The following is a 23017-nucleotide window of genomic DNA, read 5'->3' as shown; positions in this document are numbered from 1 at the left end:
AGAAAAAACATGCATCTGCGTACACCTCATGCACTCTTCAGATCACTTGTTTTTACATTTTGAACAAAAGTTAAAATAGAAAAGACCATGAGACCCAGTGAACTGCGCAGCCGTTGGGCTTTTATTCTGAAAGGCCCTCGAGAGTGCAATTCATCATCATCATACTCTGGATCGTGGTGCTGTGGAGGTTGTTGGTGATGATGAAGAGCAGTTGCTAATTGGAATTGTGTTCTGTCTGGTCTTCATAAGTTTGAAAGCTGGTTAAGCTGAAAATATGTGGGATCCACGCAGTTTGTCCCTTTCTTACCCCTTGTCCTTTTAGTACACTTGTATCCCTTATGGGTCGGAATATTTCGCCCACATTAGGGCTGTTCGATTTTGCCCAAAAATAAAATCTCGATTTTTTTTCTCTCAAAATCTGATTTTCGATTACGATTATTTTGTGAATTGACAAAAGGCAAAGAAATGATTTCAAATATGCTGTTTTTTTATTGAACATTTGCCCCATTGGGCTTTAAGTGCAAACTTTGCTCTTATTAAACAAAAAATGAATGAATAAAGTGCAAAACTTTGTAAAAAAAGTTGAAAAAAAGTTTTAAGAAATATAATAAAATATAAAGTTTTATCTCTGGAAAAAAAAATCAGCAAATCAGCACTTGCAAACATACAGTAAGTTATATTTCCAATTAAATAAAACAAGACATTTTCTAATTAAACTAAACTGGGTCTTTGCATGCTAAATAATAATGCAACCCATGAAGGAGGTAGAGGTGTGTAATGTCAGTCATTACATTTTCTATTCACATTTGCAAGTTTTTTGCAAGGAACACGAGCCGGTCTACCGCATCTGGCTTGAGGGATGCCCGGTGGCATGTTACAACGCCCCCTCCTACACTAAAGAGCCTCTCCGATGGGGCACTTGTCGCAGGTATTGAGAGGTATTTCCATCAATCATTAATATGGTATCAATCATAAATATGTGTGCAGACAAGGTTTAAAAAAAAATAAAAAAAATTTTAAAAATCGATTTTACGATTTTCACATTTTAACATCGTTCTAATTACATAATCGCGATTACGATTTAAAATCGATTAATCGAACAGCCCTAGCCCACATATGTTTTGGGGCCCGTAGTACTGAAACCACACGGAGGCCAAGTTTCATCCCTGTTTCAAGCCACTTTTTACCCAAGAAGTCCACATGGACGTTCTGGCTGGGTTGTTGGGGACAGGCGAAGGAGACACGCAGGAAAAGGCTTGACTTGGGTGAGATCAAATTAAGCGTCAGCAGCAGGTGGTGCTAGCGGTGCAACGGGACTTTAAGAGGTCAAGAGGTGGATGGATGATGGATGGATGGGTGGGTGGATGGATGGATGGATGGGTGGGTGGATGGATGGAGAATGGATACATGAATAGATGGATGAATGGATGGATGGATGGTTAAGGGATGGATGGATGGATGGATGGATAGATGGATAAATGGATGGATGGATGGTTAAGAGATGGATGGGTGGATGGATGGATGGATGGATAGATGGATAAATGGATGGATGGATGGATGGAGAATGGATACATGGATAGATGGATGAATGGATAGATGGATGGATAGATGGATAAATGGATGGATGGATGGTTAAGGGATAGATGGATGGTTGATGGATGGATGGATGGATGGATGGATGGATGGATGGATGGATGGATGGATGGATGATGGATGGGTGGGTGGGTGGGAGGATGGATGGATAGATGGATAAATGGATGGATGGATGGTTAAGAGATGGATGGGTGGATGGATGGCTGGAGAATGGATACATGGATAGATGGATAAATGGATGGATGGATGGATGGTTAAGAGATGGATGGATGGATGGATGGATGGTTAAGAGATGGATGGATGGATGGATGGATGGATGGAAACCAGGTTAAAGTTCTCGTGACCATGTAGTAGGTCCACATAGTTAAAGGCATCTGCTCCTCCAAAATAACCAAATGTCCAAATAAAAACTAAAGTTCTTCAAGATCTTCAATAAAAAAACCAACATGCTGTACACCATCTCCACCTGACGTGTGTTTCCAGGACATCATCAACACTCTGGAGGAGCGCCTGAAGCCGCTGGTGAACGCTGAGCTGTCGGTGTTGGTGGACGTCCTCCACCAGCCGGAGCTGCTGTTCCTGGAGGGAACCGACGCATGGCAGCGCTGCGAGGCCGGAGTATTCATCTCCAAGTGGGTTCTCTGAAGAGAAGCACACAGAGGCATGATGGGAGGTGACAGAGGCACAATGGGAAATGGTGTTTGTGTGTGATGTGCAGGTTGATCCAGCACACCAAGGCTCTGATGTCCTCTGAGGAGAAGCTGTGCATCAAGGTCCTGAGGACGCTGCAGGAGATGCTGATCAGGACGCTGGACTTTGATGAAAAGGTTGGTTTACTCACAACCCCGTGGGATCACTAGTCAAGGAGATCTGAAGTGACTACAGATGGTTCACCTCTGTGATCGAGTACAGGTGGTTCTGAGTCACTTTGTTTTGGGTCCAGTTTCCAGAATCCCTCCCCATTTCCCACCTGCTCAGAAACCTGCTCCGTGTCAGGTGATCTTAAACTTCAGAAACAACCTGCCGATGTCTACAAACTCCACCAGCCGCTATTCTGACAGACTGAGATGACTTTTATGCAGAACTGATTATCCTGCAGGAGGACTGGAGGACACGTCTCTGCATTATTGTCATAACCTCAGCGCCGAGACGGCACTTATCAAGTTCTTAAATGATGTTTATCTGAACACCGATTTGTGTAAAACATCTGTTCTTGTGCTCCCGGATCTCAGTCCAGCCTTTGATGCTGTGGACCAGGGCTGGGCAGTTCTGGTCGTCAATGGGCCGCTGTCCTGCCGGTTTGATATGTCTCTGCTTCAACAAGAGACAAATGACATTCACAGACCTTTGATGACACTCTGATGATGAGCATGAAACATGTAAAACATCCAGGACAGCGGCCCTTGAGGGCCAGAACTGGCCACCCCGGCTATAAACCATAAGATCCTTCCAAACAGACCAGAAAACTGGCTGAGGTTATCAGGTTCGGTTCTCAGTGGCTTCAGATCATATGTTGAAGGCGGAAACGTCTTTGTTTAAGAGGTTGAGAATAAATCTGAGCTTATTCCCATGACCCGTGGAGTCCCTCAAGGAACCATTCTTGGACCCCTGTTATTCAACCACTGTGCTTCTTCTGGGTCAGATCGCCCACGACAGCAATGTTGCTCACCACAGCGATGCAGATGACGCCACCATTTACCTGGCTCACTAACAAATGACCCTGGTCCATCAGACTCCGCCTACAGCGTCGGAATCGCTGAATGCAATCAAGCTAGCTTCAGTTAAATCAAGACAGAAACACTCTTATTTGTTAACAAGAGAGAATAAAAGTTGCTGCCCAGCTTGAGTCGATAGGGCTAAAGTTAGACTCAGGTCAGGACTCAGACCTGGTCCTCAGCAGCCGCACTGAGACTAAAACAGCTTTTTATCTCCTCAAACAAACATCAAGAGTCAGAGATCTGAGGTCCACATTTAGAGGACTTCCTCCACGTCTTCACCTCCAGCAGACTTGACTCCTGTCAGGTCTTCACCTGAACCAGAACTCTGCTGCCGGAGTTCTAACAAGAACCAGGAACCTGACACACCAGTCCTGGTCTGAGCTCCTTCCACTTGCTCTGTTACCTGCAGAGTCCACTTCAGTCTCGTCCTCAGGTGGACAATATGGGGCCAGAAGACATGTCTGATCTTCTCGGTGACCAAGTAGGACTCTGAGGTCTTCAGGACCCAGTCAGAACCAAACAGGTCGTAAAAGCTTTTAGCTACGATGCTGCACACAGATGGAATAAACGTCCTGATATTAAATGTGCTCCCAGTCTCCACGCTATTAAAGTTAAACCAAGCTATTTCATGACTTTTAGTTTAATTTTACTGGTTTTACTCGTCTGTTCTGGGATCCGTTTTATTCCTTTTTCTCTATAAATGTACTTGTCATGATTTTAATCTGTATTTATGTTCTTTTTCTCATGGTTCTTTGTTTATGGATCTTTGTGGATGTTTACTGGGTCAGGACAGCGGTTGAAGTCTCCTCCTGATGCTCTGTTTCAGGGAGTTGCTCTGCGGAAAGTGTTGCTGCAGAACTACTTGTTTCCAAACGGGAAGAACAACCCGAAGAACGACTTGGTTGAGCTGGTAACTGCAGGTGAGCTGCCTCGTACTTCAGAAGTAACCTGCTCCACCCGGTTCTGTTAGTCCGACACTCTCAGTAGAACCCCCCTGAAAGGTTCCAGCAGGAGTAAGCTGCAGGGTTTGTTCTGGCAAAGGCGACTGGAGTTGGCCAAAATGAAATGTTTCAAATTCATCTCACCGAAGCGGCACGTCCGTGGTGCGTTTGTGTGTCAGGTGGTGAGCAGGAACGCGACTCGGCGATGGTGGTGGCCAGCCAGTGTCGCCTGGACCGAGAAGGAGGGACGAAGCTGTTCACAGATCTGGTGATGAGCACCAAGAACGACAAGATCTTCCAGGAGAGCATCCAGCTGGCCATCTGTCTGCTGGAGGGAGGAAACACAGAGATACAGGTAACGCACTGTTGGCTTCCAAATCAAAGTAACATAAACAAGGAAAGACACAGAGGCTGTTAGAATGATTTTTAAGGCCTTCTGCAGAAAGGAAGCAAAGTCGGAGCTTGCAGAGCAACATGGCCCTCTCGGATGCTCTCGACAAATGCTTGCTGGCTCCTCCTTTGCATCAGCTTTTATTGAGAAACTTTGACAAGAACATTACCATATTAGGAACAGTGAATGGACAATGGGAGGAAACAGATGGAGAAACGGACATCGAGGTTTAAAAAGGTCACACATGTGACTTTTCAGTTAAAGAGGCTTGGTATGAAGAAACAAACAGACATCTTTAGCTTAAAGTCTTTAAAAGAACACAAAGGTCAAGGGGTCAAATGCCTTCCTGGACAAAAACAGGAACTTCATGGGGGTCTTTAACAGATGGTCCAGGCTAACAATGAGACAGTTGTGGGACAGTCGACCCCCGTGACAGAACTCAGGAAGGGCTGCCCTGTCATCTGTTAACATGTGATAGTTTCATGAGGACTAACTAGTTCAGAAGTTTGATTAACTTCACAGCACCTGTACAGCTCCAAACCTCACCTGTCAGGTCACGAACGTGGCGCACCCCTGAGTGTCCGCCCCCGCACCCTAAAAGCAGCTGTAGGAGCATGGTTGAAAAGAACTTCAGCATCTCTAGCACTGATCAAACCGAAACGTGTGATAGATGTTCCAGAAACCCGAACGGTTCGTCTCATTGCAGTGAAACTCCAGGATTTAAACTGTGACCCAAAGACACGTTCACCGCCGGAGCTCAAAGTGGATCAGCCTCCTCACAGTCGCCGCAGAGAAAACCTTGTCTTCTGCAGCAGGCATTCGTCTGACGGTTGTAGGAAGATGTGTGTGAACGTCACAAACAGGAACTGCTAGACGTTCCAAGCCCTCATCCTGGAATGGACCTGGGTTTTTCACACGCTGAGATCTGAACTGGACCAGTTGCAGTCCAGGTCTGAAAAAAAGATGTGCCGAACAAAATTAAGACTTTTTTTTTTGCTTTGAGGGGCTCAAACTTCAAATTGCTGGTAGTTCCATCAGAGAGGGGTGATCACTTCAGCACCGTGAGGTGAACAGCAACCCACCAGTAGGCCAAAAACATCTCACCACATTGAGATTCCTGGCTTCAGGGCGGCACCCTAAAACCTGGTCTCCACACTCACACCTCAACTTCAAGACGATCCCTCGGAGCAGACCGTGGGGGGTCCACTGACTGGAGAACTGCTAGAACCCTCCAGTAACCAGCCAGATAGGAGAGATTCCCTCCACAGGAAGCCGAACAAGCAAACCTCAGAGCTGAACACTAGTTTTTATTGACGACTAGTTTGATATTCTGTCCTTCACCGAAAAGGAAAACGATGCAGCCCTGTTTTAGACCAGTATTCTGGACTTAAATTAGCCAGGATTAGGACCAGAAATTCACGTGTTTAGCTGGTTGCTCATAGTTTTGTTCGTGACTCGTGTCCGTCTCAGTTTCGGCTTCGATGTTGGACATGTTTTCTTTGTTTTGGACCACATTAAGTGGTGGTGGAGCCTGTTCTCCGGGTTAAAACCCTGCCTGTCCGCGCCCTCTCTGCAGAACTCCTTCTACAAACTGATGATGGGCGACAACAAGTCGGAGAAGTTCTTCAAAGTCCTTGACGACCGGATGAAAGAAGCCCAGACGGACATCAAAGCGACGGTCTCTGTCAACGTTAGTGAGATGACGTACAAGGCCAGCGAGAAGGAGCTGGAGACTGGTGAGAATTATATTTTCAAAAGTACATATGAAATGAGATAAATGCCACCTCAGTGAGCAGCACACGCCGTCTTCGTTTTCAACAAACGGAGACGGGTAAAAGGTGAGGACATTTGTTAAAAGTCCCACCACAGCGTCTTGGTCAGGTTCAGGTCTGGACTGGTCATTCGTTTATTTCTCATCGTTCTGAGGTCGATCTGCTCGAGCCTCTTGGTTCTGATGAAAGCAGTGATAATGCGTCCACAGTCATACTGTGGTACGTCTGAGGCTGCATTTGTTTCATTTTAATGCCTCAACAGAACAAATGCTCGTTTATTTACTTACCGTATTTTCTGGACTATAAACCGCTACTTTTTTCATAGGTTTTCAACCATGCGGTTTATACAAAGGTGCGGCTATTCTGTGGATTTTTCTTCTACCGCTCGCTCGGGGCGCTTTACCAGAATTAGAATCAAAACTACCACAAAATAAATGCAAAGAAAAATACGCTACTTCTTCTTTAGCAGATAGTAGAAGCAGATTTCAAACAGATAAATAGATAAATAAATACCGGTTATTTTCTCTTGGTTCTGTCCCGTTTTAATCAGCAAAGTTGCTGCCGTGTTAAAAGACACCGTTAGGAAAGGATCTATTTCGGTACAAACATGTACATCATTTACAGTTCAAATCGTTCTGTACATGTAGTAAATATCTAATCTAACAACATAAATATCTGCGGCTTGCATATCTTTTTTTTTTAATAGAGCGGATGCCGCTTGTATGCAGGTGCGGCTTGTATATCTTTTTTTTGTTATTTTTTAAAAAATAGAGCAGGTGCGGCTTATAGTCCAGAAAATACGGTATTTAATTATTCAATGTTCAGGTTCATGAAGTTGAACGAAATGGTGAAGCACTATCTTTCAGTGATCCTGTCATTATGATGTTGGTTCTGCAACCCCAGCACTTCCAGCTCCAGGTCACCCGCTGTTGTCCCAGGGTCAGTCCATCGCTCCCATCGCGGTGACCTCCGCCCTGCCGGCTCAGCCCGCGGCGGAGCAGCGGGAGGTGGAGATGGAGATGGGGCCAGCTGTCATCATCATGAAGCCCATCCTGCGGTTCCTGCAGCTGCTGTGTGAGAACCACAACCTGGACCTGCAGGTGCGTCTCTGCCAACTGACTCATCAATAAAGAGTCACATGTTCTGGTACTTCACCACCATCTAGTGGCCGGCGGAAGAAATGCACATTCCTGAGCTGAACTCGGCGTCAGGAGCAGATGTTTTAAGGTTTTTGTCTTTGCAGAACTTTCTGCGTTGTCAGAACAATAAAACCAACTACAACCTGGTGTGCGAGACCCTGCAGTTCCTGGACATCATGTGCGGCAGCACCACGGGCGGTCTGGGCCTGCTGGGCCTCTACATCAACGAATCCAACGTCCACCTGATTATCCAGACCCTGGAGACGCTCACAGAGTACTGTCAGGGGCCCTGCCAGGAGAACCAGGTAGGCCTGCCGGAGTTAGTCTAGACATGATAAAAAGTATCCAAACGAAAAGCTGAGGATGAATGAATTTAGATGAAAGCATATTTATGATATAAACCGATATAAACTTTTTATACTCACTTACGCACCGTAGAGCACAACGGCATCTCGAGTCCGGTAGGATTTGGACTTTATATCTTTAACTTTTTAGACTGACTGACAAAATTAAGAGGTCATTTCATCAGATCACAGGTTAATGTCCACGTAGAGGGAGCCTTTCATGAACAACGAGCGATCCATCAATCACGATATCCTGGTATCAGGAGTCTTAAAGTCATTTAGCTGTTCACATTACGTGACTGGTCGCTGATGGAGGTTCACAAACTAGACGATCTGACAGTGTCTCTGTCGCCTGACTGGCTGATGAAACCTCATTTATCAACAAAGATGGGCCGTAAGCACAAGAACAATGAGGGTTTTTAGTCCAGAGGATCCTTGGGGTTTCTCTGACTCGCACATCTTGACCTCATCATGACTTTTGTGTGCGTTCCAGACGTGTATCGTGACCCACGAGTCCAACGGCATCGACATCATCACGGCTCTGATCCTGAACGACATCAGTCCTCTGTGTAACTATCAGATGGAGATGGTGCTGCAGCTGAAGGTACGCTGGTTCCTCTGGACCCAGTCCATGTTTCTGCTCATCACAGCCAAACGCATGCAGACACCCCTGCCACACATTTCTATGTGCGTTTAAAAAAAAAAAAAAGTATCCAGCACTTTTAAACATTTCCAAAACCAGAAGTAGTTTGTAACACATTTTTGGATGCAGTTACTGCTCATTGCCTGCAGGGGGCAGCAAAGCAAATGTTTAAAAAGTGAATATGAAACTCTAGTTTATCCGTTCGGTTTTCAAGAAACACAATAATCTTACTTTGAAACACTGTTGATGTGTTCAACATAAGCCGACAAGTACAAGTACAAAAACAACGATGCAGCTGCTCAGTCCAGATGTTTCACGGCCGTTTTCTGTCTGGTTGCCAGGACAACGCCTCCAAGCTGTTGTTGGCTCTGATGGAGAGTCGTCATGACAGTGAGAACGCAGAGAGGATCCTGTTCAACCTGCGGCCACGAGAGCTGGTCAGAGCTTCAGACAGATGTTGACAGATGTTGACAGAGCAGCCGTTGCACGTCAGAGAGCATGCTCAGTGTCCGTGTGTGTGTCCACAGGTGGAGGTGATAAAAAAGGCCTGCCAACAGGACAGCGAGTGTGAGGACGTGGAAGTTTCTCCTCGGGAAGTTGGACACAACATCTACATCCTGGCTCAGCAGGTGGGTTAACGGAGGCTCCTGATTGGCTGCCTGGACAGCTCACGAGTTCATGACCTTCTGTGACTGAGGAACATCCTAGATCAGTGTTACAGTTCTGTACTGCTTGTTCTCCATCACAGCTGGCAAGACACAACAAAGTTCTGCAGAACCTCCTGAAACCCCCAAAGAAGTGTGCAGAGGAAGAGGAGGGCATCTCCTCCATGGTAACCCCAACACCCCCCACCCCCCCAATCCCTTCATCCTCCGCTATGCCGTACTCTTCAAACGTGCCTTCGTTCTGCTGCTTGTGTGTCCACAGCTGAACCTGAACAACCGGCCTCTGTCCCAGATGTTGAAGTCCAGCGCTCCGGCTCCGGTGGTGGAGCAGGACCCGCTGGAATACTACGAACAGCTGACTGCACAGATAGAGGTAATAGCAGATCCAGCTGTGTCTCCCTCCACCTGCTCTTGAACATCTGTAATGGACTTCTGACTGTCCTTGATCCTGCATTGAATAAGAAATCTGAATCTGGGGTCCCCTTCATCTGTGGCGGACTAAGGTATCATTTGAACCTCACCGGAAACCCTGATGTTTGTCTGTTGCGCTGCTGCACCTGCAGCCTGCCGTCTGGTTTTTGTGCGTAGGAGACGTCCCAGATGTGGACGTATTCTTGTCAGTAATCAGAAATAACATTTACATTTGTCCGGGCGTCAGCTGCAAACATGGAGTAAAAAGCAAAGAGAAAATAGTGCACAACAGAATAGAAACAAAAATATAAATAAAAATAAAAGAATCAATAAAAAGACAAATAAGTAAAAAGTGTTATACAGATGGTGGGTGAGAGACGACCAGTAGTGCAAGTGGTGGTGGGGGCCCGTCTCCGGGTCGATCACGATCCCAACTACACATCACCGATCCACAGGAGATCCTTCAGAAGCTCTGTCACACAAGGCCTGGAGTTTACCTTCACCGACTTTCTAACTAGAGGTGGGTGCAATTCATGTGTCGATGCATCGCGTGGCGATTTGGAATCGATTAATTAAGAATAAAATAAAATAAGTTATCCTATCCAGATTCCAGACTGAATAAGCTGCTGAATCATTTCATTTTCAAGAATGCACATTTTTTATTGTTCACTTGACATATGGCAGATATAGGGCCGCTCTGTGGTGCAGTGGGTTAAGCGGCGGCTCATATACTGAGGCTACAGTCCTCCTGCAGCGGTCGCGGGTTCGAATCCAGCCCGCGCACCTTTGCTGCGTGTCTTCCCCGTTCTCTCTCTCTACCCCTTTCCAGTCTGCATCTCAATAAAGGGCCACTAGAGCCCAAAAAAATCTTAAAAAAAAAAAAAGAAGAAATATGGCAGATATGTTTACACTAAATAAATTTGATGGAAGTACATATCTTGTTTACTTGAATTAATGAACTCATTAAATCCAGGGCTTGACCGTTTTCAGTGTTTTCCGCCAATGGAGGGCGCTCTCATGCAAGTGCAGCTTTCCCTGGTCAAAGTTAAGTAAGTCAAAGAGCAAATGTTTACATAGTCATAAAATAAATTATTTGGTGTCTTTGAAAAATACATGTCAAATGTTCAAAAAACCTTGTTATTTACTTAATGAGTGTTGTTAGAGGAACTGAGTTAATTGATTGGCTATTTATTTACAAATGTAGCCACAGATGAAGACAAAATCAATCTTGTATGGAAAAAAGCATTAAAAATCACAATAATCGAAGAATCGTGGCACCAATAATCGAATCGAATCGACAATCGTTATAATCGAAGCTCCGATAATCGAAATCGAATCGAATCGTGAGGTACCCTGGTTTGCACACCCCTATTTCTAACGGCCTTTTTTGACAGAAAATACTTTATCCTGACATTTAGGTGAATCTTTATCTGACTCTAGAAACAGTAGCTGCAGATCCCGGGGGTCCTTTTGATTCCTGTATATTTGCGGTAGCAGCTCTTCGCCACATGGAAGAACAGAGACTAATCCACCGGGTACTAGATCCTTCTGCATATGCAGACGGGTACAGTTTCCTTCTCTTGAAGGTAGTTCTGACTGGGGCTCACTCCTTTTATTGGGGTATCAGTGCAGAGAGGGTCGTCTCTGAATGTGTCGGGGAAGTCCACAGTGTGACGTTCATGTTCTTCTGCATCTCCGAGTGCAGATTGTGCGCGACGACCGCAGCATGGAGCAGATCGTGTTCCCCGTCCATCCCATCTGCGAGTTTCTGACCGAGGAGTCAAAGATCCGAGTCTTCAACACCACAGAGCAGGACGAGCAGGGGTCCAAGGTGACGCACTTCTTCGAGCAAACGTCCTTCCTGCATGGAGAGATGAAGTGGCAGAAGAAGCTGCGGAGTGAGCACGCACGCAGAATTTAGGTTTTGACAGACCAGCAGTGTCATTGGATGTGTAACCCTTATGTGTGTGTGTGTGTGCAGGTATGCCGGTGTTGTACTGGTTTTCCAGGAGGATGAGTCTGTGGGGGACCATCTCTTTTAACCTTGCCGTCTTCATTAACCTCATCATCGCCTTCTTCTACCCCTACGACTCCGGCCAAGGTACTTCTGCTATCCTGCACCATAAACTCGTGACTGGTGCTGCTCGTCCCATCACAAAGTTACACTCCCTCTAACAGCTCAGGTCAAACATGTGGGACATGTTATGTTGTTTTTGCGTCACCGTCTCTCTGACGTCGGGCCGCCGTTCTATCTTTCTTCTGCTCCCGCAGGAGCGATCGACGACTCGCTGTTGCTGATGCTGTTCTGGATCCTGGCCGGTCTCTCCGTCTTGGGCTTGTTCTCCCAGCGTTACGGGCTGCAGCCGCTCACCATCGCGCTGATCCTCCGGTCCATCTACCACCTGGGCATCGGCAACACGCTCATCCTGCTCGGATCTCTCAATGTAAGACCTGGCGGGCCTAAACCTCCCCTTCTGGGGGATACGGGAGTGCTTCCCCCTATACAGTACCGTATTAGCCCGAATATAAGACGACGCTGATTATAAGATGACCCCCTCTTTTTCAAGACTCAAGTTTGAAAAAAGACTTTTTGAACACCAAATTACATTTCTATACAGAAAATAATTACAGTACATCTGAAACAAATGATTATAACAATATATTCGAGAGAAAAAGCATGTTATTTTGCCTCATTCAAATCATCTTGAAGTTTGCATCATAACTTCTCCTCAGCTGCCGGTTTACCTGGCCGATCTTCGTCCCACTTTTCTACAGATTGTTGCTATGTTTCTCCATTTTGTGTTATCTCTTCTCTTTTCTTTCTTACCGCTATTTTTATTTTTATTCTTTGTGACAGGAGTTTGCTTTGGCCTGGGGAGTTAAGTTCAGCATTCGCTTTAAAGATATCTGGTGCCATCTAGCGTTCTGAATGGGTATAATGTCTAGACCCTGAATGTAAGACGACCCCCACTTTTTCGGTCTTATTTCAATGCAAAAAACACCGTCTTATATTTGGGCCAATATGGTAGTCACCTGGAGTCTCATGTCATCGTGGGAGGTGTTGACCTGCTCTGCTGACTGTCTCTGCTCGTCTCCAGCTGCTCAATAAGGTTGTGTTCGTGGTGAGTTTCGTGGGGAACAACGGGACGTTCATCATGGGCTACAAGGCCATGGTGACGGACGTGGAGTTCATTTACCACCTGGTGTACGTTCTGACCTCCACTCTGGGACTCTTCGTTCACGAGCTCTTCTACAGCATCTTGGTAACGTCCCAAACGAGTGTCTGCTCTGTGTCTGCTGAGGACAGAAAAGCTGACGAGTGTCCTCTGTGCAGCTGTTTGACCTAATCTACCGGGAGGAGACGCTGTTCAACGTCATCAAGAGCGTGACTCGTAACGGACGCTCCATCCTGCTGACGGCGCTGCTCGCTCTCATCCTCGTCTACCTCTTCTCCATCGTGGGTTTCCTCTGCTTGAAGGAGGACTTCATCATGGAGGTGGACCCGCTGCTGCAGATTGCTTCAGGTGAGGGCTGCGTTTCCGCCGACGCCTGAAGCACAACCCAACTTGCTGTGTGCATGTTGCTAAGTCTCCGTCTGTCCCTCAGCTCCTCAGAGTGAAGCTTCTCAGGATTTCCTGAAGTCGTGCTCTGGAGACGGAGTTAGCTGCACCGCAGAAACGAGTCCCGATGCCGACGCTGAGGAGGAGGGTACGAGCTGCCGAGATGAGCCCCGGTGCAGAAAATGTTGATGACAGAGTTGCAGCACCCGTTCAGGTGGCCCAGGTTCAGGTCCTGGTCTCTCCCCTTTCGCTGCACGTCTGCACCATTTCCTGTCCGACAATTTGTAATAAACACCCCTGGAGCTGCAAAAATATGTAAAATTAAAGCTGCAAGCAGCGATGACCGGGCCCTCGTGCATGCAATTTGACCAATTAAGGTCAAGGACTCAAAACTAAGTCCGATGACACCACCCACAACTCTTTATGTCAAACCATTCAAAACTTATGGCAGAAAATAGGAACTAATACAAATATAGGGAGGGGCGGGTTATCAGGGTCACGGTCTACTAACTTGAAGCAACAGCGTCGACCTCCGTGACTGCAGCAGCTTTCCTTCATGTTAAAATATTGGTAATAATTCACATAAAGGAATATTTGCTGAATTTTAGGAGCCGTCATCCAACTCACTCTGTTATTGGAAATAAAACCAGTCGAAGTGGAAGCGCTGGACTCCGCCTTCGGTGGTTCGTTACCACGACAGCGTCGTTTCAGAGCCGTCTGTCACGAGTAAACGGCGACAGAACCGGATAGAGAAAATAAGAGCACGACCGCGTCACGTGTATCGTCCAACGAGGATAAAGCGTCGTGAAGGTGTTGGGACCTCCACACCTGTAGGGGGCCCAGTGAGCTTATCACAAACGTTGGATAAATAAATTGCCAGAAAAAGTGTTATGTTGTGATCTTGCCCTAACACTGAGACAGATTCAGTAATGGTTTTTATTGGTGTGGTTTTTCAGAGGCGTCCAGCTCGGAGCGAGCATGCGACACCCTTCTGATGTGCATTGTCACCGTGTTGAACCACGGACTGAGGAACGGAGGAGGAGTCGGTGACGTGCTGAGAAAACCGTCCAAGAACGTAAGGATGCCTTCTTATTGTTCCTACCTGCAGGGAGTCGCCTGTGGCTTCAGTATTTACCACAAATAGGACCCAAACTCTGTGTTGACTCGTCTCCAGCCACCGTCACTGGTCTGACTTTCATCCATAGCGACCACAAACAATATTATGAATATTATAAACATTATGCTTTCCTCAACTTTCCCAGGTAAAAAATCCCCCTGGATGAGATAGATGGGTAGATGATTTAGAAATAAATTAAAGTTTTGAACCAGCAGTCACACCAGAAGCTTGTGCTGCAAGCATTAATTACAGATTTGTCCAACCAGACTACGTATGTGTAACCAGGGTAACCAGGAACAGCAGGGTTTGTGGTGAGCGGGGAGCAGGGGGACAGACTGGGACGAGCTGCTGCTGCACATACGCCTGGCTCCTTCTATGGCTGTTTTTAAAACTCATTTTTACCCACTAGCTTTTAACTCACCAAGATAGTTGTATTTCATGTATGTGTTTTATGTTTTACGTTGTACTGTTTTGTTTTTCTTTTTCTTTTTCTTTCATTTGTCCTTTGGTCAGCTCTTGTTGTGTTTAAAGTGCTTTATAAACAGTGTTTTGCTAGTTACTGAAAAATAGTAACTAGTTACCGTTACTAGTTGCTTCATTAAAAAGTAACTCAGTTAGTAACTCAGTTACTTAGACCAAAAAGTAATGCGTTACTATGAAAAGTAACTTTTTAGTTACTTTAAATAAAAACATTATTTTAAATGCTCTCATTAATGCCCCTCTAGCCTTCATTTCAGCAGGTACTGTATGGATTTGCATTGTGCATCGTGTTCTGCATTCTAAACAGTCTCCCCGCTTCTTCACTTCCTGTGTCAATAACGTTGGTTGCTTAGCAACAAGCTGAGAACGGCCAATGAGCTTCAGCAGCAGCTCAAGAACGGGACCCTTTGATGAATCGTTCATTACGGTTCTCAGATATAATCCATGGTGGCATGTCGGTTTATAAGAATCTTTTTGCCCAGAAGAAAAAAGAGCGAAAACAAAGACCCATAACTATTTTCTTCTCTCGAAAAAGATGCTACAGACCAAGTCAGGATGCAGCGTCGAAGAAGAGCAGTGAAATACGTGCACGGCGGTGCTGATCTCTGCAATTTGAAGCTTTCTTTAATAATTGTGAAAATAATTTCACTTATCACAGGTTCTTTTTGGAACGTAACCCCCACGAAAAAACAGGGATTACTGTAATGACAATATCTCCACGTTGCGAAACTCCTTTCTTTCTCCTCTCCTTTCTTTTCTCCTTCTTTCTCCTTCTCTTGTCTCGCCATGACCGTCATGTTTTTGAATGCACACACACACGCCCACTACGTTTCCTCTGGTCTCCGCGTCTGGGGAAAAAAAGCTTCACTGTAGCCAGAAATAACGGAGTAACTAGTAACGGAGTAGTTTGGTGACGGTAATTGCGTTACTGAATTTAAAAAGTAATGCGAGTATTAGTTACCGCAAAATTAACGGCGTTACTAAATAATGCGTTAGTCCCAACACTGTTTTTATGAATAAACTTGAACTTGAACAGCCGAATATTTGGGCTGCTTGGTCTGAGTCCGAGTCAAAAAACTTTATTTTGGTGCTAATCAATAGAAATAGGGATCGAAATGACAGAATATGGAACCTTGACCTGGATTTAAATGACTTAATATATGCGAGGGGTTGTTATAATAATCATTAAAAAGAGAAAAGCTTCAAAGAGTAACGTTATTCAAATACAGTGAGAAAACCATTCCAGCGTGTAGCTCTATAGATACCGATCACCATGGCAACACTAACTTCCTCCATCAACGGTGAGCGCTGTCATTTCTGTTTCCGTCATTTCACCGAATGTTTCCTTGGTCTCAAGGCTGTGCTGGTGCAGCAGAATATGAGTCTCGTTGCCGTAGAGACAGCCGAGCATCAGCGTTCAGTCACGAGTCTGCCGGCGGTTACAGACTCCTAGTTGTTAAGATGGAGATCGAAAGCATTTTAGTGAGCAAAACTTAAATTGTTCCATTTTTAGTCGTCAATCTATCCGACCAGGCTCCCCACCCATCCCGGCTGACGCCGAAGTGAAGTTGTTTCCCGGTGGAATCAAACCTTCAGCTCCGTTAAGCCGGGCATACACTGTGCGATTATCGGGTCGTTTTGAGCCATTTCTCCAGTCGTGCAACTATTTTTGGATCGGGACGGATTTTGACCCAATCGTTGCTTGTGCCTCGTGCAGTGTACGTGGGGTAACGACGAGAGATTAACACCTCACGGCGAGCTCCCGATCACGAATCATGAGCTCGCAAGAAAATCAAACGGGTTTGAAATCCTGGTCGCTCCTCGTGAAGGTATCGCACAATTGAAGCAGCTACGACCCGATTTGCCTCATCCTTTCACAGAGAGCATGCGCAATCTCTGATGTCACGTCAAAAACTATTATTTGTAGTTTAAGTGTTGCAAATTCACATTACAAATCATGTTTTAATAGCAAAAAAAAAAAAGACTGCATTTCCAAGTACGGTGTGCGTCGCCGCGTACCCTACGCCGTAGGCTCTGCGTTGGTGTAACGCGGAACCATAAATCAGCCTTTAGTGTGCGCTCTGTGTGCTGTTGAACACTTCTCTTCTCTGTTGTGCTCATTTTGCTGGGACGCCGCAAAAGTTGTGTCTCGGCGGAGGGACCCGGGCCAGGTCCCTCCGCCGAGACACAACTTTTGTGGTATGCGTTCATTGTTGTGTCCAAAAATGATGCGCAGTGCCCACCCAATCAGAAACGGTACAGATATTTTGGGATTTTTTTTATATACAGTATATATAAAAAAATAAAATTATAAAAAATAAAGGATCCCCATAACCTTTGATCGGGTGGGCAGGACGCACGTTTGGGTGGGAACAGCCTACCCCTGCCCCAAAACCGGCCTCGAGTTCCAGTAGCAGAGGTCCGACGGGAGGATTATGAACGTATAGTGTGAGCAGACGGGTCGCATCCGAGCATCGGGTCATACAGCGTGAGACCATAAATCATGGGCTGTGAACTTTTGAACTCCACGATCTAGTCGTGCAGTGTGAGGTTGGGCTGAATCAAACTATTTAAAATATCGCACAGTGTATGCCCAGCTTTAGTGGTTCTCAGACCTGGTGATGTCAGACGGAGCAGGTCTGTGATGGTCTGTGATGGTCTGTGATGGTCTGTGATGGTCTGTGAACGTCTGTGATGGTCTGTGATGGTCTGTGAACGTCTGTGAACGTCTGTGATGGTCTGTGATCGTCTGTGATGGTCTGTGATGGTCTGTGATGGTCTGTGAACGTCTGTGATGGTCTGTGAACGTCTGTGATGGTCTGTGAACGTCTGTGATGGTCTGTGAACGTCTGTGATGGTCTGTGATGGTCTGTGATGGTCTGTGAACGTCTGTGATGGTCTGTGAACGTATGTGATGGTCTGTGATGGTCTGTGATGGTCTGTGAACGTATGTGATGGTCTGTGATGGTCTGTGATGGTCTGTGAACGTCTGTGATGGTCTGTGATGGTCTGTGAACGTCTGTGATGGTCTGTGATGGTCTGTGATGGTCTGTGATGGTCTGTGAACGTCTGTGATGGTCTGTGATGGTCTGTGAACGTCTGTGATGGTCTGTGATGGTCTGTGAACGTCTGTGATGGTCTGTGAACGTCTGTGATGGTCTGTGAACGTCTGTGAACGTCTGTGATGGTCTGTGATGGTCTGTGAACGTCTGTGATGGTCTGTGATGGTCTGTGAACGTCTGTGATGGTCTGTGATGGTCTGTGAACGTCTGTGATGGTCTGTGATGGTCTGTGATGGTCTGTGATGGTCTGTGAACGTCTGTGATGGTCTGTGAACGTCTGTGAACGTCTGTGATGGTCTGTGATGGTCTGTGAACGTCTGTGATGGTCTGTGATGGTCTGTGAACGTCTGTGATGGTCTGTGATGGTCTGTGAACGTCTGTGATGGTCTGTGATGGTCTGTGATGGTCTGTGATGGTCTGTGATGGTCTGTGATGGTCTGTGAACGTCTGTGATGGTCTGTGAACGTCTGTGAACGTCTGTGATGGTCTGTGATGGTCTGTGAACGTCTGTGAACGTCTGTGATGGTCTGTGATGGTCTGTGAACGTCTGTGATGGTCTGTGATGGTCTGTGATGGTCTGTGAACGTCTGTGATGGTCTGTGAACGTCTGTGAACGTCTGTGATGGTCTGTGATGGTCTGTGATGGTCTGTGATGGTCTGTGATGGTCTGTGAACGTCTGTGAACGTCTGTGATGGTCTGTGATGGTCTGTGATGGTCTGTGATGGTCTGTGAACGTCTGTGATGGTCTGTGAACGTCTGTGAACGTCTGTGATGGTCTGTGATGGTCTGTGAACGTCTGTGATGGTCTGTGATGGTCTGTGAACGTCTGTGATGGTCTGTGAATGTCTGTGATGGTCTGTGATGGTCTGTGATGGTCTGTGAACGTCTGTGATGGTCTGTGATGGTCTGTGATGGTCTGTGATGGTCTGTGAACGTCTGTGATGGTCTGTGATGGTCTGTGAACGTCTGTGATGGTCTGTGATGGTCTGTGATGGTCTGTGAACGTCTGTGATGGTCTGTGATGGTCTTCCATGGACGTCATGTTTAATGGCGCCTTGGAAGATGTTTGGAAGCTGACAATGTCCTCTCACCTCTGTGCAGGAGCCGCTGTTTCCCGCCCGCGTCGTTTACGACCTGCTGTTCTACTTCATCGTCATCATCATCGTCCTCAATTTGATCTTCGGCGTCATCATTGACACGTTTGCCGACCTGAGGAGTGAGAAACAGAAGAAGGAGGAGGTGCTGAAGACCACATGTTTCATCTGCGGTACGTAGAAGTTGCTCTCCAACCGGTCTGGCTTAGCGGCCAATCAGCTCGCAGCAGAGTCATGTGACCACTGGAGGAGAACCTGGTTTACCTCATCGTTGCAGGTCTGGAGAGAGACAAGTTTGACAACAAGACGGTATCCTTTGAGGAGCACATCAAAATGGAGCACAACATCTGGAACTACCTGTACTTCATCGTGCTGCTGTGCGAGAAGAACAAGACGGACTACACGGGGCCGGAGAGCTACGTCGCCCACATGATCAAGGTACGACCGAGAAAGCACCCGTAAAAAAGATGAGAATGTGCAGATTTTAAGTTGGGAATTTTATTTTGGCAGCATGTGACTAAAACAACAAGGTGCACGTACTCTTGAATATATGGATGCTGTTCCTCAATCCCATGCACATCGCACACTGCCTGCTGCAGGGTACTGAGGTCACGGCCCCAGGTGCCACATCCCCTGCAGGCACTGTGCATTCCTCCATCACCAGCAAAAATGTTTTGATGATATTATGTACAGGATTAATGTTCCCAGCGTCTTGAAGCTAAGCTTAGCTTTGAAACCTTCTGGAAGTTCACCAGACCTTTCCGAACCCCTTTACGACTCTACTTTGAATTAGCCAGACAAATCACTCGAGCGGACATTGGACAGAAATAACCAATCAGGGCTAAAGAACCTCCAGCAGAACCAGAATCAGACCATCTGGCCCGACCAGAGCAGGTCTGGAGGTCTGGAGGTCTGTGATGAAGCACAGAGAGACAGACAAGCGCAGAGGTCAATCCACGGACATGCATCTGTGGGACACAACAGAAAGCAGTTTTAATTGCAATAATAAGGACATACGTGAGGGAGCAGCCCAGTGCATCATGGGAGGTCCCTCAGCAGTTGAGATTGATCCCAGCAGATTTAGCTTTATCAGACAGGCATTATAAACCAGGAGTCCGATAGCTGGTTTACTGTTAGACCCTCTGGGACTCTATGATCTGGAACTAGGTCCGAGAAACAAACCCACTGTTCATCAAACTGAGAACACTCAAATTCAAGGATCTGGTCGACTTCAAAACTTTACAAATCATGCACAAAGCAAATCATCATCAGTTGCCACAAGACATCCAGAAGTTGTTTCAAATAAAAGAAAATAAACATAATCTCAGGGGAATATGCAATTTTAAAAAACAACATGTACGAACAAACATCAAAACCCATTGTGTATCAGTGAAGGGAGTCAAATTGTGGAATAACTGTAAAGATGAAATGAAATCATGCAAATCACTAAGTAAGTTTAAACAAATCTTTAAAAACACTACTCTGTATACAAAACGAAAATGGACACATGAACCGACAGCCAATGACCAAAGTGCCTTGGTCAGCTGAACCACTTTTTCTTTTCTTTTATGCTTTTCTTTTGAAGTTGTGTGAAATGAAGAAACGGTAAAAACAGAACATTAGAAGGGGTAGGACTAGAAAGGTTTTTTGAAACTTCATCCTACACCCTTTCAAACAGGAAATATTTATTTACATATAGATTTGTCTCTTTAATTTGCTTTGTTTTGCTTATGGTTTTCTTTGTTGTTCTTTGTTTTTTTCGGTATATACATTTTATGCATTCTGATTATTTTGTTTTTGTTTTAACCTGTTTGAATAAATAAATAAATGAATGAAAAGATAACTCGGACCTGTAGGGCTTTAGGTGTGACGAGGTTTTCAGTTTCTACAAGGTCTCAACGGGAAGCTTGAAACAGGGAGGACCAGAGACCTGATAGACTCAGATACTCCTTGTACTGGACTGACTGGGTCACGTTGACACCTTCCCTTCTCCTGCTGCAGAACAACAACCTGGACTGGTTTCCACGCATGCAGGCGATGTCACTGGTGGTAACCGACGGCGACGGCGAGCAGAACGAGATGAGGATTCTGCAGGACAAACTGGTGTCCACCATGAACGTGGTGACGACTCTGACCGGCCAGCTGACGGAGCTGAAGGAGCAGGTAGCTCCTCCCTCCCTCCCTCCCTCCCGGTCTGGTTTGTTTTCATGTTACAAAGATTAACGTGTGAATGTGTGTGTGCAGATGACGGAGCAGAGGAAGAGGAGGCAGAGGATGGGCTTCGTGGACGTCCAGGCGGGGGGGAGTGCCGCGCTGCCACCCAGCGCCGCCGGAGGAAACCACCAGATCTACAAGACATAGAGACGCCCGCCAAGCGCAGTTCGGGTCGACGTCTGCGTTGATGAAGCGCCCGGCCGGACTACCGGAGGGGGGCGCTGACCTACGGCCGCTTTAGTTCGTTCACATGTGTGTTTAGCTCACATCCAGCTCGTGTTCACGGTAACAGAATCCCAGACTTCACAACAAACCAGCAGAACGTTCAAAAAAAGACAAAAGCGAGCAGTTATTGAGTTGAATTTTTTTTATACAACCCTTAAATGTTCCCGTAAACGCGTACCGGGCCTCAGAGGAAGCTGCTGCAGCCTTCAGCTGAGTTTAGGGATTTGAAGATAATGTAAATAGAAAACTATTTTAGTCTGTGTACGTGGAGAAACTTGTAGTTTTTTATAGTAACTTAAACTGTCGTTGTGGTTCTGTAGTGATGTATTTAAGGAGAGCGAAGATCTGGTGTTTGTGATGCTGATGGAGCAGAAGGACAATAAAACTTTGTTTGAGAATCGTCTCAGTTCTTTTGGAGAGCGTTGCAGATCCAAGAACATAGCAACCATCTCAGTTCCCTTGGTGTTGATCTCATAGTTCTCAGTCACTATTCTTTTATTTTACTGGTGGCTGGCAAACAGCAATGCAGGTGCGCTACCACCACCAGGTACTGTAGCACGGAGCGGTAGTTTGCTGGACGAGCGGAGACACAACAGCTGGAAGGACTGAGGTCGGCCTGTCCAGTTTCTGCCTCTAAGGTTCTACAGCGGACCGCTGCTAATGGAAACCCTCCTATTATGGCCCTTTTCCACTAGTACCTACTTGGCGCGCTTCTACCCGCCACGGCCCCGTCCTGTGCTTTTCCACTACGGGCCGAGCGGGTGGCGCCGTGCCAAGCAGATACTTTTACTGTACCCAGGCTGCTGAGGTTCTAAGCGTGCTGAGTCGGCCCTGGATCTGACGTCATCACTCTACACGCCACCGATTGGTCGGGGGCGGGGCCGTCAGACGTTTGAATCAGGAAGCAGGAGTCAGCACAAGAGCGACTCGCGGCTCGCGGCGATTTTATTTTACAGTGCGTCTGTTTGGTGATCCAACTCTGAGGTGCAGATGTTCATAAACCTGGTGGCTGAGGAGAGAATTAAAAAAAGGATGTAAACGGGTGATAAGGAACGATCAGATCCTCAGTCACTCTGTTTTACTCTCAGCTGCTCGCGGCTCATCAGCGCCGACACAAACAAATGGGTTGCGCAATCGAGTACGTCACAGCAGCTTCACCCCAACCCGCCCACTCCTCACCTGGCTGTGGAAAAACAAACGCGGACAAAGCGGGTGGAGGCGGGACGAGGCGTGACGAGCCGTACCAAGCCGGGGCGCGCTGAGTAGGTACTAGTGGAAAAGCGCCATTAGAACCACGCTGTAGTCCCCACAAGTTCAGTGGTCATGCCAGAATAAGGTGCTAATGAGATAATAAAGACAAGAACAAGCTCTCACAAACTCACACACCACAGCTGTCATTCTGGAAGTAAAGGTTTTGGTTATCTAAAAAACAGTAATGGTTGACTTGGTGATCAAATCAACCTGTGATACGGTACATCCTGCTGTAAACGCCTGCCGGCACCACCAGGAGCTGGTTGCCGCGGATAACTTTGATTGACATGACTATGCGGTATGAAGAAAAACAGGCCTCAAACCTGCTCCATAGAGACCTGTGGGTCACGTGCCTTACTGCCTCGTCCACTGTCTATGGGCCCACCTCGGTGACCC

The 23017-nt window shown here is 46.5% G+C and overlaps 1 protein-coding gene across 1 annotated transcript in view; it reads left to right on the top strand.

Annotated features, from left to right (window-relative positions):
• itpr3 (inositol 1,4,5-trisphosphate receptor, type 3) overlaps nt 1-21768 on the top strand; it is a 66338-nt gene extending 44570 nt beyond the window's left edge. Inside the window, exons 38-60 of the mRNA XM_061735652.1 lie at nt 2077-2225; nt 2312-2420; nt 4138-4231; nt 4432-4607; nt 6220-6379; nt 7319-7515; nt 7659-7859; nt 8392-8502; nt 8883-8978; nt 9069-9170; nt 9290-9373; nt 9469-9579; nt 11323-11515; nt 11599-11718; nt 11889-12061; nt 12716-12880; nt 12952-13141; nt 13224-13325; nt 14134-14252; nt 18939-19104; nt 19209-19369; nt 20933-21094; nt 21176-21768. Coding sequence (XP_061591636.1) covers nt 2077-2225; nt 2312-2420; nt 4138-4231; nt 4432-4607; nt 6220-6379; nt 7319-7515; nt 7659-7859; nt 8392-8502; nt 8883-8978; nt 9069-9170; nt 9290-9373; nt 9469-9579; nt 11323-11515; nt 11599-11718; nt 11889-12061; nt 12716-12880; nt 12952-13141; nt 13224-13325; nt 14134-14252; nt 18939-19104; nt 19209-19369; nt 20933-21094; nt 21176-21292 — 3258 coding nt within the window. The 3' untranslated portion in view covers nt 21293-21768. The remainder of the gene's footprint in view (nt 1-2076; nt 2226-2311; nt 2421-4137; nt 4232-4431; nt 4608-6219; nt 6380-7318; nt 7516-7658; nt 7860-8391; nt 8503-8882; nt 8979-9068; nt 9171-9289; nt 9374-9468; nt 9580-11322; nt 11516-11598; nt 11719-11888; nt 12062-12715; nt 12881-12951; nt 13142-13223; nt 13326-14133; nt 14253-18938; nt 19105-19208; nt 19370-20932; nt 21095-21175) is intronic.
• Nucleotides 21769-23017: the final 1249 nt, after the last annotated feature.

This window comes from Cololabis saira, chromosome 12 (assembly GCF_033807715.1).
Source record: "Cololabis saira isolate AMF1-May2022 chromosome 12, fColSai1.1, whole genome shotgun sequence".
In the NCBI taxonomy this organism is placed as follows: domain Eukaryota; kingdom Metazoa; phylum Chordata; class Actinopteri; order Beloniformes; family Belonidae; genus Cololabis; species Cololabis saira.
This window is presented reverse-complemented; position numbering and strand designations above follow the sequence as displayed.